Source organism: Callionymus lyra, chromosome 13 (assembly GCF_982586985.1).
Source record: "Callionymus lyra chromosome 13, fCalLyr1.hap1.1, whole genome shotgun sequence".
In the NCBI taxonomy this organism is placed as follows: domain Eukaryota; kingdom Metazoa; phylum Chordata; class Actinopteri; order Syngnathiformes; family Callionymidae; genus Callionymus; species Callionymus lyra.
In genome coordinates this window covers 9,417,548-9,437,474 of record NC_141830.1, presented here as the reverse complement: position 1 = coordinate 9,437,474, position 19,927 = coordinate 9,417,548, and the positions used below count along the sequence as shown (strand labels likewise).

The window sequence follows — 19,927 nt, the reverse complement described above, 5'->3', positions numbered from 1 at the left end:
TTCAATTTTCAGCGTGGGCTCTAGAATGTTAAGTGCAACTTAAAAAAAAAAGAATTACGGTGACCCTTATTCCTATTTTCATTGCAAAAAGTTGCATTTCTGTAGGTTAAGTTGGCTCGTATCCACTCAAACAGTCAACAGCCCATAATTTTGAGTTTAATGGAGAAACAAACACGAGATTGTTCCCTCTTGTTACTGAGTTAAAGCCATGTCCTTGGCTTTAACTCAGTCATCTTTGGAAGGAGCCTCCGCTGACCTCACGCTACTCCTTACAGTCAATAACTTCTCCAGTAAAACACGAGAGATCAACCAGGAATACGTTGAAAGGAAAAATCAAAATTAGTCGGGAGCTATGAAAAATAAGGTGTTTTACTTTTTGGGGGCGATGATGTATTTCGTATACGACATACGGGAATCATTTCCAAGCCTGTCACCTGTCGATGCGGTGACTAAGTGATCGTTGGCAGATGACCCCGAACCGCTTGGCCAGGTTACCGTCTGACCAGACATTCGCTTATAACTCAAGACGCCCGCGCACACACGAGCGTACGTGCACGTGCACGCTTCGTGCACGCAAGCATTCCGACGCAGGCTGCCTGTCCACTGTCAGAAACAAGTAAAACAGTGCTCGGTGTTGTGCTGAGGGCATTAGTCATAGTCATTAGTGCCATACCAGCTGTGGTTCCTTTTGCCTCGTCTGCTTCCTCCACGTACGGACTTTAGTGTGGATATAAAGCAGCAGGAAATTATTTTAGGGAAATGGGTCGTGACCATTTATGACTTATGGCATTGAGACACCAGTATCCAAAGAAATGTCTTTAAATGAACGGCCCATCAAGAATTGTTGAAAATTATCTAGGGGAAAAAAAGACTTTGATAAACGCCGCACCAGCAGTTTTGACGTGTGTTTGTCGCCCACTGAGTGGGAAACATCTCCATGGTGATAAAGTTACTTAAGAGCTGTGCTGTGTCTTAAAATTGTGCACTGACGCTACACACTTACCAAAAATGACTTGACAGCTTCTTCTTCTACTACTTTTAAACGCCCTATCACCGACAGCTTTTTTCGCTAATCGTAACAAGTTATTAAGTAGTTTCGTTGGGTTATTATTGTTGTTTTGTGGTTAAATTAGTGTTTTCTCGAGACATTTACATCGTTCGCCGCCGCCATTTAAAAAGTAGTAGAACTCTTCAGCTCATTCAGAACTCTGCAGCTCGTGTCCTGACTAAGACTAAGAGGCGCGAACACATTTCCCCTGTACTGTCTTCCCTACATTGGCTTCCTGTAGAATTTAGAATACAATTTAAAATCCTTCTCCTAACCTATAAAGCCTTACATGGTCTAGCACCAACATACATTAAAGATCTAATCCAAACTTACCAACCCTCTAGGACCTTACGATCCTTAAACTCTGATCTATTAGTTATACCACAAATCTCTAAATGTAGATTCGGAGCCAGGGCCTTCAGTTTTCAAGCCACTCTGCTGTGGAACAAACTACCGGCTGCAGTCCGGAGGGCAGACACCCTCTCTATGTTTAAAAACAATCTTAAAACCTTACTTTTCGATAAAGCCTATAACTAACTTAACTGTTTATCTTTAGCTGCTATAACTAACAAAACTGTTAACACTGTTAACACTGTACAGTGAGCTGTGTTTTGCTTCTTGCTCTTTGTTGAATTGCTGGGATCTATTTTTCCTTAATCAACTATAGTCTTATTTCAACTGTATAGTGTCTTGAGATAACTTTGTTATGATAAGACACTTTAAATAAAATTGAATTGAATTGAATTGAATCTATGTCACTAATATGGCGCCTGTTGCAGGTGGAAAGTGTCCACACTTAATTCTCTTGTTGTGATATAGTCTACTACTTTTTTCGTACACTGCTCAGTGTGAACGCACTCAACATATTAAGTGTAGAAGGGCAAAATTTGGGAGACGCCAATATTCTCAACATGGTGAATCAAAAACTTGTTTTACAGGTTATTTTGGCATTATGGTTTTGTATTAAACAAAAAAAAGGTTCCATTGTTGGAAGGTAAATTTACAGATAAAGACCGACTTTGCTGTGACTGTACCTTTAAATGAAATTTCACCCAAATCAAATGTTTCCATCATCAAACGATTGAAGATAACGGAAGCACGCTGGATAAAACTAAACGGTATCCATCAGGAAGGTGGCACGGCAGCGTCAATAGACGTTGACATATTTGCCAGCGAGATAAAACGGACGGTTCGTGGCCAGTTATTTGAAGTTTCTACAAACACTCGCGTCCCTACTCTGTCTTAATTAACTAGTTCAAACAACACTCGGAGCAAACAGGTTAAAAAAAAACTGCTATTGTCTCCTTATCTTGTCAACAGCATTCGGAGGGAATAGGATTGTAGAAGGAGGGAAAAGTCACAGGTCCTGCTACTCCTCTATTAGAATCAGAAACATTTATTGTCATTGTTGTAAACACAACATAGGATGTTGTTGTTGTTTTAGTACCTTTTATCGAGTGCTTATTTATTTCTTAATCTTGATATTTTTAGGATTAGGTTTGTGTTCGTCGGTTCTCATTTATCCAGGTCATGGTGATCCAAAGGTATACGATAGTTTTGTTTTCATTGTTTTATACTGATGTTATTTTTTATACACCGTTTCTTGTAAGACCATACTATCATTTCTAATCCTGTAAATGTGTGACACATACTACAACTATCTGGTTACTTTTTACTTTTTACTTTTTACAACGGGCGTTATTTGAAGTACATATGTTAAAGGTTCTTACTTATACATATCCTGTCTATGCTTAGGTAGAACTGAAAGCATTTCACAGAGGCTCACATTCTGAATAATAATATTCTACATTTACCTACATTATTTTGCTCCCTAAGAAGGTCTGGTTTAAAATACCGAAAGGTCTCAAAATTCTAGGGTCTAAAAACCTTGACTTTTTTCCTCCGAAGAACCCAGAAAGTTTAATTTGGTTATCTGTGGCTTTCTGGAAAACAATACATTCATAGGCACCCCTGTGATGGTAAGTAAGTAAATTATATTTGTAGAGCACTTTTCCAGACCAGGGTCACAAAGCGCTTAAACAATCAAAACTCAATAAAATATATACTTTCAAGATCAAGATAACACAGAGAACAACACAGAAGTCTCAGAAAATCAAGGAAAAGCCTGAACAAATAAAAATGTCTGGTATGATGAAAATGATAATGGTATGAAAAAAGTTGGCGACCCCTGGTCCACACCAAAGAAATATGCTGAAAGAAACCTCTAACTTTTTTTTTCTACTGAGCGGAGTCAATGAGAAAAATGAGGAAGAAACTTTGAAGAAAAAAAAAACTACAGAAGACAATGGATGAGCTTTTGCTGTCAAAAGTAAACAATCAGAATAGAAAATACATTTTCAAACTATGATCTTATCTTCTTTGAACGCCAAAATTAGTACAAGAGGAGAAAAAAAAAAGAGATTTAAATGCGTATAAGAACCCACTTCTTTCCGCCCATCTGGAGAACCTCTAACCCACAGTGCACACACATACATTCTCAGAGGAGGGCTTCATTACACAGGGATTACTAAAAGAAATGTTTTAATCAAGTTGTGCAGACAGCTGCAGCCTGCTAGGCGAGAAAAATGGCAATGACGTGGTTCATCAGCCTTTAAAGGAAAACACATCAAGGAGTATGTGTGCGCATGAACGTGTGTATCGCTTCCTGCCTCCGACGTGTCCAGCTGTGGTTTCATTTATGGAGATAAGAAAAAGAATCATTAAGAATCATCATGCTAAGATAGTTTATTGCTAATTGAGTTGATAGTGCTAGCGTTCAACAAGATACTCAAAGTATCAGATTGCATGGGGTGGAATGTACATGACAGTGATAATCCACTCAGGGTCGGTAATCTATCTCCCGCTTTGCAATTTCCTACTTTTTCCTACTGAAAGTTTCGGTGATGAATAACCACTAATCGTCATGTCTTTATAGCATCAAGAACATCCTCATGAATCAACTGTAAATTCACAATTCCTGCATATATTCATTATGTATTTTACCCTAACTGACATTTGTCACTAAATTATTCCAAATACACCAAAAAGAAAACAGAAAAAAAAGGTTTTATTCACAAATAAAGAATGCTTATACCTCATCTACGGTAAAGTATGACGTAATATATTATCATGCGAGACATTTAAAAGGGAAATAGCGGTAATTGCGGTTAAGTAAGACTTTGAAATCATAATTTCATGGTCCTGGCATAAAGATTCAAGACATCCAATGAATAATAAGAGCGATTTAACTAAATTAAACTCAACGGACATTGAAGGGAAAAAAAAAAACTTGGCATCTCTGTCCAAATACCTTTTAGGCTGTGCCACAAGAAACATGATGTTTCGCCTATTTACAATCCTTCAGAGAAAGAAATGGAACAATATTACATCATTTGTAATTCCAGACTTTTAACACACACCTGTTAATACATAACACACACTTGGGTACCGCGTGTATATCCTTCCAGCTTTTTCTAAAAGACAGAGTGTCCTGAAGGGAAAAAAAGGGGGAAAGGCTGACAGTAGTTCTTACATCGCCGTGTTCAAACCCAACCGTTGCAATGCTGCACCCATGGCCTCTGAACCACAGCCCTCAGCCGAGCATGACCACAGTCACCGCACATCCAGTTAGAATTCATCACAGCCACTCTCCGACTTAAAAAAAAAAAACCCAGAGGCTTCATAAATCCCCAAACTTTTTGATGAGTAATCCGCGTGATTACTTCACGATGAAAATCAACACCGATCGGCGCTTGATTGACGGGTCGACGTCGGTCGGATGCGGGAGCAGTGGATGTGACATCATTCGCCGGGACCTGTCAGACGTCATATAAACGTACGCTTAAGAGCGCTGGCTTTTTTTTTTTTTTTCCGTTCCAAGAGCGACTCCCAAATCAAGTTCTCCAAAGCCAAAATGGTTATTCCAATTTACTCTCGGGGGGCCCGCCAAATGGCCCGCCGCCACAGTCAATGTTCTCACTTCAACTTGTGGATGCTGCTCATGTGCATTCGCAGATTGATTTTGTTTTCAGTGGTTCACCACTGAAGGACACAGAGAGCATTTTGTCCACCGCTGCTTTGGCTGTGCTTTTTAAGACATGGACCAGGAGCTACCGCTATGACTAACTATGAGCAGGAGTAATGAGGCATTACAATCACACCAGAAGCCTCATGCTTCAGATGCCTCGAGCTGCCTCAATAAATCAGCGCATGAGCTAATCTACAGTCTAGACTCCTGGTCCAGACGCAGAAATAGAACTTCTCCGCTTCCCTTTAAACCTTCTGGCGATCCTAAAAAAACTGACCATTGGTGAGACAATAATTACATATTGCGGGGGAAACAACTTTGTTCTCCACTGAAACGCACACATGAGACATCCGAGCTCTTTCAGGGCTACACAACATGCACCTGTAATGCCACATGGCTTAAGAAATTATCCTCACAGAAAGAGCTGAGTGAGGAACAGGGGCTGCTTAAAGTGCCACATAAAAGCCGACATGGGGCTGAATTATTGCCTGCGATGTGAACAGCCCGGGCTGTGGTGGGTTGGATGGTATGTTAGTTGGTGGGCCCCCGTGTTGGCTTGACTCCATATAGGGTTTCTATCAGGTGGCCCTGCACTGGGATTGATACACGGTGCGACCGTTTGGAGTACAAGAATTGAGAAGGTCTGTAGGGAACAACCAGGCAACTACTACAGCTTTTTTTATAGTCTATGAAACTTTTATTTTATTTTATGCTGTATTTTGAATAAAAGAAGCCTGAGTATGAGGGGGAAGTATCTGAGGTAATAGAGAAGGTTAAAAGTTATTTAAAAGGGCAACTCATGTGAAATCCCAATTTTCCCGACTTACTTACACGTTCAAATGATGAAATCTTCCTCTCTAAGATGCAGTAATTTCTTTATAATGACCATGTTTTGAACTTCTTACTTTAGAACGTTCTCCCCCTGTCTGAAATCTGGCCGAACAAGAGGTTACGAGAGCAGGGTCCATTATGACATAATAATGGCTCAATCCTCCTCAAGACAGCTGTAATTACGCCTATGTTTATACAACGAGTCCCTTGGCGGTTGACACTTCTGGAATTGATGACATGCAGTGACAAACCTTGATGCTTTACCAATCACAGTAAAGTGGGTGTGGTTATGGTAAACAAGTCGCAATCTCAAGAAAAACAAAGTGTTTTCAGTGGGCGGAGCTTATACGCACATTTTCTAATGTAAATATCTTAATGAAAAGAGAGTTTTGTACAAACAGACACACACTGATGATACCATAGAGGTCCAAAGATCTATTTAAAAGACACTTAAATCAAAACATGAGTCGCCTTTTAAGTAACGCAAGATGGGAAATATAAAATAAAACAAATGGTGCTAAAGCAAATTACATTCACAATTAATATATTATCGCAAAGCAAAGTCCAGTAAAAAAAATAAACAAGTAACAGTGAAAAACATGGATATTCAGTGCTATTGTTTCACTTTGACTTTAGAAGGGCCACATATATACAGTATATAGACCAAGAGGACACATTTTACATACATGCAAATGTATTTTTACTGTCTAATTATATCAAACTTACTCATCAACGATTATCTAATTCACAACAATTCACAATCAAATGTTTTTTATGTGGCCATTTAAGCTAAGTTATAATAAACTTCCCCTTTTTATTCTTCATTTAAAGCTATTCCTCTCTTGAGATGTGCAATGGATGACATTTTATTCAATCTCAAAGGTAGTAGAGATCATGTAAAGGGATGATATATATCGAATTCAGGATTCAATATCACGCCGGCTAATAACACACCCACGTTTTTTTATGCTTAAATGTTGACTCAGTTATTCAAAAGTTGTAGTACCCTTAGAACTAATCCAGGTAACTATCTACACCCCCCCGCTTCAACAACCTGTTTTACAAATCTGACAGTGATTGAAAAGATTTATGCTTACTGGTTAACAGCCGGCACTCACTTTCAGTTAAACATTCACCTTTGCTTTGTTCATTGATTTTGCTTTATTTCAGGCCCAAGAGGATTTTTCCACAGCTTCTTACAGGAATTTAACACAGTATTCAAGTATCAATGGGTTCACTTTCAACAAGAAGTAGTCAACAAGCCAAACAAAAGTGATCAAACAAAATGTATTTTGATTCCGTGTATTAGTCATACCACAAAAGCTCCTTGAACTGTGATGAATTTCTTTCCAACACATATTTATTTTCAGTTAAAGAGAAAGTTAATGCACAGAGGATAAATCTAAACTGGATCAAATCGCATGCAATATGTTGAAAACAAAGAGGTGCCCAAACTAAGAGTGTCTCCAGTCATCTGGATGATATGATACGGCCTTTTACTGAATGATTAGAATCTTTTAAATGGAACATGGTGGCGGGGAAAATATAATAAAATGGTGGCTGCATGTGTCTGTAATTACGTGCATCATAATAGAAGTGAGGGATTAATCCTGACATGTTTACTAATTTTCCAAGATAGAAGATATCAATGTGGCTTTGAAAATGTGCCGTGAGATCAGGTCGTCTCCATTCTTCTTAAAACAAACGGTGAGCTTTAGTTCATTTGACTTTGAATGAATGAAAGTTAAACGACTGTTGAAAAGGTCAAGAGCGTTTCAAAATCTAAGTCTGTTTTGTTTTAATTTCATACTGAAGCAAAGGATAAAAAGAGGTTTAAGAAAAAAGACATTTATTATAAAGGTTTTGACGCTTGACAATTTTACTTAAGTAAGTATATTTGTAGAGCGCTTTTCCAGACCAGGGTCACAAAGCGCATAAACAATCAAAACAATACCCAATAAAATATATGCTTAAAAGTTCAAGACAACACAGAGACAGGAGTCTCAGAGAATCAAGGAAAAGCCTGCACGAATAAAAGTGTCTTAAGATGTTTCTTAAGACTTAGAGCATTGTATTAATTATTACCGTCTGAAATGTTCCTTATCTTGTCAAAATAAAACAGATTTCTCCAATGTAACATTAGTCCAATTTTTTTTGGCTTCTATTTAAATGTTGGATAAATAAAAGTGTAACTCAAAACTTAAAATATTCATGAGCATTTCAACGAGGGAAACGAAACCTTTCATCTCGGTTTGAAAACGTTCAATTGAATTAAATTCCAGGAGTTAGCAGTAAGCAGCAGAGAGAGGGGCATTGATCTGGAAAACGTCCGTGACGAAAAAGCACCAGAGGTGTCAGGGAGAAGAATGGCATGCCACTGACATCTGAATCCACTTTTTGATATAGGAAAGGGTTCGCCGAGATCAAAAAGGCACCTAACAGTCTGTTATTGGGAGCAGAGAGAGATCCAGGGTCTGCCGACGGACACGCCGGCGTATCTGTATAAAAACCTCAACAGTTTCTCCGCAAGACTCGCTAATCGTAGACACAATGCTTGGCTGGAGAAGAAGTTAGGAAAAGTCCAAACCATCTGCGGCTCTTTGACATGTTTAAATCTAAACTAATGGGGGGAAATCGATTCCCAAGCCAGTGCTCGTGCTTAGCCTTTTCCTGCTTTAACAGGCCCTGCAAGGTGTGACGGAGAGGACACAGTGCACGAGAATGTGCACGGAGAAAGTCAAAAGTATCTCCAATGTTTTCAGTGAACGAAAGTAAAAAAAAAAAATCTTGCAAAGTTTATATTACATGGCTCCCCCTGTAAACGGTTGGACATTTTTACACGTGGACGAAACATCTGTGAAATATAGTTTTGTGAACAGCACACAAGAGTACAGTAGGTCGAGTAGGAATTAACTTGTTTATGGTAGGAGTGAGTGTGGGCGGCAGGAGCGAGGAGTTCAGGAGGAGACGAGGATTCCTAATTCTGGTGACACAACTGCCGTGAGACGACACACTGTTGTGAACTAGTTGAAACATTTTAGTCATTGATTATTAGCAACTAGGGATGAAACAAATAACCTCACATTATTAATAATAATAGTTGTAGGAACCAACATTCCGGTTCAATACAGAAATCTTCTATTGTTTGTACTTTTTCCATTTCTTTTTGTAGTACTGTATGGTTTAGAACACACACGTGCACACACACACTGATACATATCATAAGCAGACGTTCTATTCATTTTTATTATTTATTCCCATTCGTTCAAAGCGATAATTAATTAGTTTTTTATTGGATTTACATTTTATTTCATAGAATTATTTTTATTTTATTTTATTAATTTAATAGTTTTTTTAGTTTTCCAATTAAAAAATCCCCAAATAATAAAGTTGTTTTGTGTGTCAAATACAAAAACAACACAACAGTCCAATCGCAACACACACGCAATTCTTACCAGTCTTATAAAGTGACTTCTTTATTCTTGAGCTTCTCAATCGGATTAAACTGCATCAATTTATTTCCACTAAGCAAGTTAGTAAAATGATTAAATCCAGCTCGTCGACCACTCACCAGTATTCTGGCATCTGGATGAGCTTTCCGTACAGCGCAGTGCTGAAGGAGGGCATGATGGGAATTTGAGGGAGAAAACTGGAATGGCTGTCCTGACAAGTCAAACTTGCTTGGAATCCAAAAATCTGGAAACAAATAAAGAAATTCGTTTAGATAATGGATTCAATACAAATGAAAACATGTTTTTTTCATGAACAAACTTTGCTGAATCTTGATGTTTTTAGATTCTACATTTAAAGTATGTGACCTTTTCGTGTTGCAAAACAGCTCCCTGTAATAAAAACAAGCGATGAGATAAGCCTAACAACAGCTCTCAACACAGACACCTAAACTCTGACAGCCAGAGTCAATAAAGACACGGAGATAAGTCCTCTCCTCATTCTAAATCTCTTCCTGAATTGGGTGAATTACAGCACGGGTGACCTCCACCCTCTCCGTGATCCCTCAGCCGAATCCAGAAGTAGAAAAACGCAGTTTTGGCTGATTGGTCGGAGTGATCTTTGGCCGCCGAGCACTCGACTGTTAACCCTGAAGTCACCCCTTGATAAGAACTACCAGCATGATGTTCAGCAAACATCCTGCCCTTAAAAAAACATTTCAATGACACACTGGACCACACCAGATTCTTCCTGGTACGCTGTCCAGACCTCCTGGAGCGGATTAACGAAAAGGCCTGCAGAGATTCATCTTGCGCTGCAAAAATGAAAATAAGGAATTCACTCCATCAGATGCAATTGCGTTGGTCTTTCTAATCGGATATAGAGGATAAGTTTAGTTTTATCTTTTTGACTATTGTAATAACAAAAAGGGTTGTTTGTTTTTGAATTTTCAGCTTCCTTAATTACATTCCTCAGCTGAACATTTTAATTTCTTCACATTGGAAAGTCGTACAATTGCACCAAACATTCCGTTTATCCACCATGTCCTAAATTGTGATGATCGATTGTTATTATCAAGTGTTTCTTTTATGAGTCACTGTTAACCTAAAGATTCACATAATTCTTAAGTTTACGACATTAACTCATGTCAAGTGTGTTGAATATCAAAATGACACACAATAGTCTAATTGCAACACACTCGCAATACTTTTACTTTCTACTCTTTCATATTTAGAAGTTAATAAAAATTCAAGTCTCAATTTTAGAGTTTTTTTAGGATCTTATTGCTAGGATGCTTAACTTAAACTTAAACTACATTCATACATTAATCCTTTTTTATTATTTATTTATTAAAAACGAAAGATTCCTTTTGTTTTTGTCACAGTTTTATCCCTTCAGAACATTAAAATATATAGATAAATAAAGTGTTGAAGGTGAAGAATGCAACTAGTTTACATGGATTTATATATTTATTCACAACATTGGTCAAAACAATTTGACACGTATTCTACCCTGTAAATTAAAACGGGAAAAGGGAGCTTTAAAAAAAAAATCTAGAAACCCCTTACCTTGAGGTAGAGGTGCGAGTAGCAATGGTGGAGCAGGTTGTCAGAGGGTTGGCTGAGACTGCTCACGGTGGTGACCAGCTCCTCGGCATACATGGGTACCGTGTGCTCGATGTTGACCCTCTCCAGCTGGAACTGAACCGAGGGTAGAGGTCGCACAGGTGAGAACCCTGTACTGTGAGTTGTTCCTGGTGGAGCCTGATGACGATTAGAAGATTACATCAATGATAAAGAATCCAGTATTTGATGCTTAAACCTATTGACACAAACACAACTAAATTCATCCTTGTGCACCAACCTTGTGTCCCATGATGACGGGCATTAGTGCGTGAAGGAGATTAAACTCTGCCATTGACACAGTGACTGTGACTTGAAGTAGTGTGAGACAGGTGAGTCTGGTGGGGATGAACTCTTCTAGGAGGGCGACCTCTTCAAGAGAAGCTGACACATGGCTCTCCACAACGGTTTCTGTGTCAATAATAAGAAAGAAAAGTGTTAAAAAATGATGTTACGAATGACGCCAGAACAGATATTTTTCTTATAATACCAACACTAAACATTTTTAACTCATATCAGTTCTCAAAAGAACTGGCATGAAGCTAGTTGGCCCCACATTTAAATATTTCCCAAAATTGGGATCCGTTCATAGCAACATCTTTTCTACACTCAACACAGACTGTGAGAATTTTCTTTCCCTTTGCCTCATTTGTTCGATCCCCGGTGACTTGCATCTGCCAGCTTTTGCAACCAAATTCTCCATTTATAGATTGTGTCTTATTATCTTTTACAGTTTCATCAATGTGTCTCGATAATAAAAGTTTTGGGGGGGTTTCTCGCACGACCTTTCCGGTGTCTGGGGTTTAAGAACGCACCGTGCTTTGGATCGAAATCAAACATAAAGGTCACATGAATGTGTCAGAAATGGCCGATTCATAACGACGCCGAATTCCAAAGAGGTTAGACTCATGAAATAACAGGATAAAATATTGACCTACTGGGTTTCACTCATGAGGGTTGGGGTTATTACTCAAAAGTGCATTATCTATCGCAGATGCTGAAACGACCCAAACTCTCGGATGTTATCTTTTTGCAAAAATGAAAAGTTATTGCTTCAGATATTGCTCACAGACCCGCGGTTCTATATTCTTTCACAACATCCCGAGGATGAGCTCATTAATAGCAAAACATGCCTGATCTCTAACAAAGGTGTTTGGCTTAACCTCCCTCCCGCGGCCCAGAAGGTCACCACTTTCATGTACAGCTGTGTGTTGACAGATGTGTTACACAAGGAAATAACATTGTGATGAGTACACACTTCGGGTGGAAGCTGGGGAGCGCCGCAGTTGAACTTCCCTGAAATGTGACTGACCTCGCTGGGGTTTGCTGTAGGGCTCGTACTCGTGGTCCATGGCGCAGGTCACCATCTTGAGGATACGGTGGACGGCGCTGCTGTTGAGTCGGACGCTCAGAGGTCCGACGATGAGCCTCTTGATGGACGTCTCTTGTAGAGTCGGCGCCTCCTGCTCCGGGACGCCACCAGACAGCTCTTGACAATCTGAAGAGGAACAAATGACGTTAATACTTGTTTAATAATTGTAACAACGGGTTTTAGAAAACTAGACCCCCGAGATTACTGAGGACAAGAGGATACAGTCCAATCCAGCTGCTTTTAGGTTAGGTTAGGTAGGTTATGTAGAACTTTATTGATCCCTCAGGAAGTCTCCTTCGGGAAATTGTTTTTTTCCAATTAGTCACAGCAATTATTCATAAAATAATTAATTAAAATAATAAGATTGTTTTTTCCAGATGATGACTGAGGACAAGGGGATACAGTGACTCCAGCAGTTTTTAAAGATGATGTTTAGACATGTTTTGTTTCAAAACAAATGAAAGCAGTTACTACTTTGTCAAGAGTCATGTGGTTAGTAAATACTGCAAACACCAGAGTCAAGTACTCGACAATACTACAAATATATCCTTTTTCAGACACTATCACAATCTGCCAATACACACTCTTACTTGTAACAGTTGTCATCAACATGGCTAGAGTTGTTCATAATACATACATAAAATAGCAGATCATTTTAGTAACCTTTCACAATAGAAGACGAAGCATCTATGAATCAACTGCAAGAAAAAAAAGATTAGAAGAAAATGTGAGAACTGCTGAATAGGGAAAAAGATTTTTTTACTCATGAGTCTAAAAAAAGCATGATTACTCTTTGGAAAAGTCTCGAGAGCCCTCCTGCGTGGACATATGTTAGCCTTGGTTTTTTCATTCATCTTATTCAGTGAGTATTGGATTCCAGGTTCGGCATATACCTCATCGTGGATCCTCGTCTGTACCTTCTTTATAAACCGAAGAAAATACATTTAAAAGGTATAATTTTGTAATTACAATTACTGTATTTTTTTTTTAATCATATTTCCCGTGTTACCCTCTTTGAGGGTTCATAGTTTAATAAAATGTGAATAAAATAAAATAATAAGATTGCTTTTTCCAGATGATGACTGAGGACAAGAGGATACAGTCGACTCCAGCAGTTTTTAACGTTAATGGTTGGACATATTTTGGTTTCAATACAAATGAAAGCAGTTGCGACAACACCAGAGTCAAGTAATCGAAGATACTACAAATAAATCCTTGTTACTAGAGTCTAGAAATATACTGTTGGCCCTGTATCGCGATATTTATTGTAAAAACAGGTTCAACAAGACATTCTTGTACGTTAAATTTGAAAACAAATGGCCGTCACTCACTGTGACACAACACTATAACCCCCTCTTACAAAGAAATACACCCAGGAATCATTTTCTAAACAAACAAATATGGAAACGTGGAAACTGTTTTGCGTTTCCTTTATAGAACAAGAACAAGGTAACGTCATCTGCTGCGTTCAAACAATGAGCTGCCGGAGCAGCGTCCAGCTCTCACAGCCTCAACCACTGGAATGATGACTATTCCAAATGTCCACTTCTCTCACACAGCTGTCCCTCCATTCTTCACAGGCCTCGGTTCCAGAGGTCCACTTGAAAGACTCAGCACCACAGCAATAAAAGCAATAAAATTAAAAATAAAGATGGGGGGGCGGGGGGGCGGGGGGATGAATGGCAGAAGAGGAAGTAAAGGACAAACGGTCACTTGCTCCCTTCCCATAACATTCCGACACTACACAGAACATTCTTCTCTCGGGTCGAGCTGCAATTTGCGAAAAGTTTGCTTGAAATGTTTGATGAATGGGGAAAGAATACCACTGATGTCGAAGACATATAAGATGGATATATATATTGCCTCTCCTTCCATTGTTCGATGAGATCGAGCCGAAAGGGATTAGACCTAATATCAACCACATGGTCAAAGCTCGAGTGGTCAGCGAAACGAGGAAGAAGCCAAATCTAGGAAGGATTTAAAACATTTTAAAATGTTCGCCATTTTCCAAGTTTTTTTTTTTTTTCAAGCTCCAGTGTGATGTCAGTGGCGAGTGTGACCTGGGTGGGTTAGTGTTTCAGTTGACACAGAGTTTATGTTAGTCCTTTGGCAATAGAGACTAATTTGTTTGGTTGACACTGGATCGGGTCCGTGTGTGAGAAGCAGCGAAACACTGACAGAAGAGAAGCATTCCAACTGGAGAGGGTAACCACAGACGTCCCGCCGGAGCGGGAAACTGACACTTATCCTGCCGTCAAATGACTTTGACAGCTCGGGGGGTGACGGTATCAACGGGCTTTTTAATTAAAGATTGTGATCTGGAGCTGACAGCGGAAACATTCAACAGCCACGCCAGGAAGACGCGTGCAGGTCACTGCTAATGAAACAATCACAGGGTTTCCTGAGATAAACACCGGTCGGATTAGAAGAGGGAATTCTGTGAAATCGACTGTTTAAGTGCCGTTTGGTGACTAAATTAATTTGAAATAATAACATTAAATCACAAGTTTATCTATTTTTTATTCCATTATTTGAATGTAGAACTGATTTATTGTGATAAACACAAGTGTTGACCTTACAAAACACATGGGTCAGACATCTCAAGTGCTGATGTTTCCCCTTTAACTCTAAACGTCTGCATATAAAGAGGCCCTTGATGGACAAGTGTAATGAATTGTCCTACATTTTTGTTGGGAACCATGGATCACTGGGGACCAATTGTACATGAAAAAGGCAACAAATGAAGCACAGCAGCAGCTCAGAAAATAACAGCAAAAGTTGTTTGGATGTTATCAGTGAAGCATGGGAAAAAAACAAACAGTTGCATGAAAAAATCCGGTTAAGATGTGAGCCATACGGTGTTCACTGTGACTCATAATCATAAATTAAGTATGAGCTGTCAAAGCATGGCTCGAGGGCTACACATGGCCCCCATAAGGTCAGAGTTAAACATTTATGACTGCTGTTAACTCCCTTTTTTCCCTTCAAATTACTTCTAGGATTACATTTTACAAACTATCCGTCAAGATAAATTGACGGAAAAGTACTTCACATATAAAGGACATATATTTAATAGATGAATTAGATTCAAATAAAGTGAAATAACACAAGTAAAATAACAATTTTAGCATGCTAAGGTAATGGCATTTTACTCTAATATTATTATAATTTCCTACAGCATTCAATACTTTCGAAAGTAAAAAGATTAGGAGAATTAAGAGTCTATTTTTCCTCCTTGCCGGGATTTAGGAGATTGGATTACCCATAATTTAGTGTATCTAGGGGTGCGTATTGGCAAGAATTTGGCGACACGAAACTTGTGTATACGATACATTGCTATACTGTCTGTATCAAGGTGTATTTCTAGTGTTGTCCGAGTACTTGACTCTGGTGTTGCAGAATTAACAGACCGCATGACTCTTGACGAAGTCGTAACTGCTTTTATTCGTTTCCTAAAATATCTCCCAACATCAGCTTTGAAAAGCTGCTGGAGTCAAATGTATCCTCTCGTCCTCAGTCAACGGCGCAAACCTTGCATGATTTTATTGTTCCTTTATCTGCGGAGAACCTGATGACTGCTGCCATAAAAAAAGAAATCACATATATGTACAAACACTGTGGATATTTGCAAACAAAAATTGAGAAAAAAATATATATATATAAATACAGTATATATACACGCTATATTGAACTATAAAATATTAAAGAAATACGGTAATTGTGATATGTCATAGTATCGATATTTTAAAGTATTATAAATCAATTAAAACAAGGCTTGATTACTTGATTATTCCACATTTAGAGATGGATCGTAAAATAAAGAGCAGGATTCTAAAAGAGATCTCACTGGACACCGTAGTACTGAGGAAATATGGAACCCTGTCCGTCTCAAAGGCCGTCCAGGAAGAGTGACACCTAATTAGGCGAGAGGGGTCTATTCACTTTCTCAAGGGCTTACAGGTAGAGAGAAAAGGGGAAACAGTGTTTCAACAAGCAGGAGGGAGAAAAGAAACTTAAATATGTGTCAGCAGACTAAACACTTCTGACAGCTGCCCTGCAGGTAAGTTTGGGGTGAACGCAAGGACAAGAGGGGTCAAGGACCAGGTGGGTGTGACTCAAAGAAGTCTCTGGGGAGCTTGTTTGACAGAGAGACAGTGAGGGAGAGTGTGTGTTTGAAAGAGAGAGAGAGAGAGAGATGGAGCACATTGGGAGGAGGTGGAAGAAAGAAAAAAGAACAAGAATAAAGGAAGAGAGAAGAGGTGGCAAGGTGAGCAAATAAACTTAGCGGGAGGAATGAATAGACAATACCTTTGCCACTGCTCTTCTCCATTGTGTAGAGATAATCCATGTAGAAAGCACCAAAGCGCTGCAAGCCTGCTATCTCAGTGTAGGTCTCCTGTTAAACAAAACCAGAGCAGGGTAAACATGTCAGGCAGGGAGCAGTGACTGGGGTCATCATAGATACCACAAAGGAGATTTAAACGACAGATAAGGAGCGATTAGGAAGGTGACTTGTGTTAGATATACACTTTGGTAAATAAAATAAAAACACATTTGTGTTAAAGTATAAAGAAAAATTGTGTAAAGACGATAAACAAAAACTGGAGTTCTAGACGGAGGTTAATAGTGACTAAAATCATAAAAGTTAAGGGTAACTTTATCCCAAATTTACAGTATTTCTTGATATTTTTACGCATTAAAATGGCCAGGATACTGAACCAAACAGAAGTTTTTGGTAATGGTTTCAATTCATATGGCAAACAAGAAAAAACTAATTTTCTAAATATTGTCAATGTCATTCCAGGTTGCGTTCAATTTGTCTACAGTATTTATAAAGTGCAAAACAAATTAGCATAATCTGAAATACATTAAAAAACTGTAGTTTGTAAATTTGTTTTAGTCGTTTGTGCATTTGCTTTTATAGTTTGTAAATAAGTTTGAATAGTTTGCACATGTTTTTGAAGAGTTTGTGTTTAATAGTTTGTAAATGTGTACCAATAATTCATATTTGAAGATTTTTTATTTTTTTTATTTTTTTTAGTTTGTTAATATGTTTTAAGTTTTAAATGTGTTTCAATAGTTTGTGAAAATGGAATTTGTTTCAATAGATCATAATTGTTTTTGAAGAGTTTGTAAATTTGTTTTATTCGTTTGCAAATCTGTTTGTAAATTATTGTTTTAATAGCTTGTTAATCCGTTAAGTTTGTAAATGTGTTTGCATACTTTGTAAATGTGTTTCAATAGTTTGTAATTGTTTTTCAAAAGTTTTTTTTTCTGTTTTCATGGTTTGTGAATTAGTTTTAATAGGTTGTAAACTAGTTTCAATTGTTTATAAAAGTGTTTGAATGTATTGTTCATTTGTTTTAAGAATGTTTTCATTTATGTCATTAGATTGTAAATACGTTTTTAATAGTTTGTAAATTAGTTTCAAGGGTTTGTGCGGTTTTTAGCACTTTCTTGTGAAAACTGTAGAGTTCAAGCGGTCAGTACTTCCTTTTACCATTGTTACTTCATTATCATAATCATTAATCTACTTTGATTTGAGTCCGTGGGGCCACAAAAAATGTTCAAATTCGGCGCCCGGTCCTTGAGTTTGGGTATGAATTTTTTCCTTGTTACACTTGTTTTTTAATTCCCTACTTTCCATTATATAAAAAAAACACTCAACACATGTATAAAACTGTTTTTATGTGCACCCGCTATCTTAGTAAATCATGTACAATCCGTGGTTAAGCCCTTCAGATCTCAATCTTTCTTAAGAACAATGTCTCCATTTCTTTTTTGGGTATTTTCCTCTTCTTAACTTGTTTTCTTCCACGCAGTGAACTAGATTGCAGTTGCCCAACCCTTCATTTCCTTACTTACTACTTCAAAATATACTGGAACATTTCAATGTGTTGTATTGAATCACTGTCAGTCCAGCACAAATACACACACTAGAAAAAGACAAAGATTTCAATTGAAGCCTTATCAGGAGCAGGTTAATAATTAATAAATATTAAGAGACGTTTAATAGGTTCGGCAGGCTTTTGGATCAAAGCCATTGGCTTCGTTTGAACAGAGCTAATGAATTAACACTTAACACTTGGACTCGCAAAGACTTTCATGCGTGGACACATGGCTGGATGGATGGATGAACAAACAATCGCTTAGGTAAAGGTCGCCAACACTTCTGAGGTGAGTCAACAGAAAAAGACGTGTTGGCAAAAAAAAAAAAGAAGGAGCCGGGTTATCTTAAAACACCGCAAGTTAAATAATGAGAGCATTCCTTAACAAGAACTAGCAAATGTGTATGAGAAAAAATACCACGTTACTCTTAGAAGAAGTTGCTTCGCTTAAAACATATCAAAACTTGTAGTTTATCGACAGATATATATATATAGTCATAGTATATAGTCAGATATTTGATTTTAAAACACTGCTCAGTTTGGTTACTGCTTATCGACTAGAGTTGTCAAAAGTATTTCAAATTATTGATAATAAATTTGAATTGTATACGGATTAAATAATATCGATGACCTCAAAATTGTTTATTTTATTTTTTATTTGTTTTGCACTCCCTAAGACCTTAAAACTGTGCGGTGGCCGTTTGTTTATGAATGTTTTTTATAAATAGTTCACGTTAATTGATACATTTTTATGTTTTTACATGTTGTCCTCCTGTTAAATTTGGCGATTTTATATGGAAACTAGTATTGAGTATACAATATTTTCCCGAGTATTGGTATGGAGTTGAACAGTAGACAACACTCTTGTAGAATCTAGAATTGGCAGCAATATGACCAATTAAAAAAAACTGCACATCGAAGTAATTAACAAAGAGGCCACTTTGGGGGGTTTTTTTCACGTACATGGAAACCCTAAACTCTAACAGGCACACTTTTCACATGACATCACTCACTCTCAATGTGTGGCAGTGCCTGCCAGTTTACCTTGTGAGTCGCTGCATCCAGGACGAACTCGGCTCGGACGCCGTTGTTCTCCGGACTCCGGTAATCGAAGAGAGAGTTCGTCAGGTAAGTCATTCCTTTGCTGCTCAGGCTGTCACCACAGGTAAAGAAAACAGCCTCCTGTCAGTGACGGGGAAAAGATCCAAATCAGTTACTTACTTGCGTTTTTATGCGGTCTAAAGTTATTTCCCCCCCCTTTACCTCTTCACATCGGTTCATGTTTTCTTCAAAGTCACGTATTCCCATGATGCCTTTCAGGCAGAGAGCCCGGCAGCCGACAAAGCCAATCTGACAATCAAAAAAGGGCTCCCCCATCATCAGAACCTGAAAGTACAACCAAAGAAGAAACCACACGATTTGACTTTACAAATAGAAACTGATGGAAAATTATTTATTATTGTAAGCGAAAAATTTAAATTCAATAAAGCATAATTGTTGGTTATATGAAGTCTGTTATCCGTGTGCAATAACCCATAAGTCACCGGGTTCCTCGCCACTATGACGAGTGCAGGAAACAATGGTCGGTGGAGCTGGCAGAGCTGTGGGCTATTTTTTATGAAGCAGAAAAGAGCAAGGGTCAAACAGCTTCCATTTCCCCCGAGAGAGATGTGTGCATGTGTTCACTCC

At 38.2% G+C, this 19,927-nt stretch overlaps 1 protein-coding gene across 2 annotated transcripts in view; it reads right to left on the bottom strand.

Annotated features, from left to right (window-relative positions):
- Positions 1-19,927, bottom strand: part of vps13b (vacuolar protein sorting 13 homolog B) — a 304,204-nt gene that overhangs the window by 252,410 nt on the left and 31,867 nt on the right. For both annotated transcript variants that reach the window (XM_087805873.1, XM_087805872.1), the window contains exons 10-16: positions 19,502-19,624; positions 19,283-19,420; positions 16,659-16,746; positions 12,291-12,476; positions 11,220-11,389; positions 10,925-11,119; positions 9,478-9,602 (exon numbers count right to left, since the gene is read on the bottom strand). In XM_087805873.1, the coding sequence (XP_087661999.1) occupies positions 9,478-9,602; positions 10,925-11,119; positions 11,220-11,389; positions 12,291-12,476; positions 16,659-16,746; positions 19,283-19,420; positions 19,502-19,624 (1,025 nt within the window). The remainder of the gene's footprint in view (positions 1-9,477; positions 9,603-10,924; positions 11,120-11,219; positions 11,390-12,290; positions 12,477-16,658; positions 16,747-19,282; positions 19,421-19,501; positions 19,625-19,927) is intronic.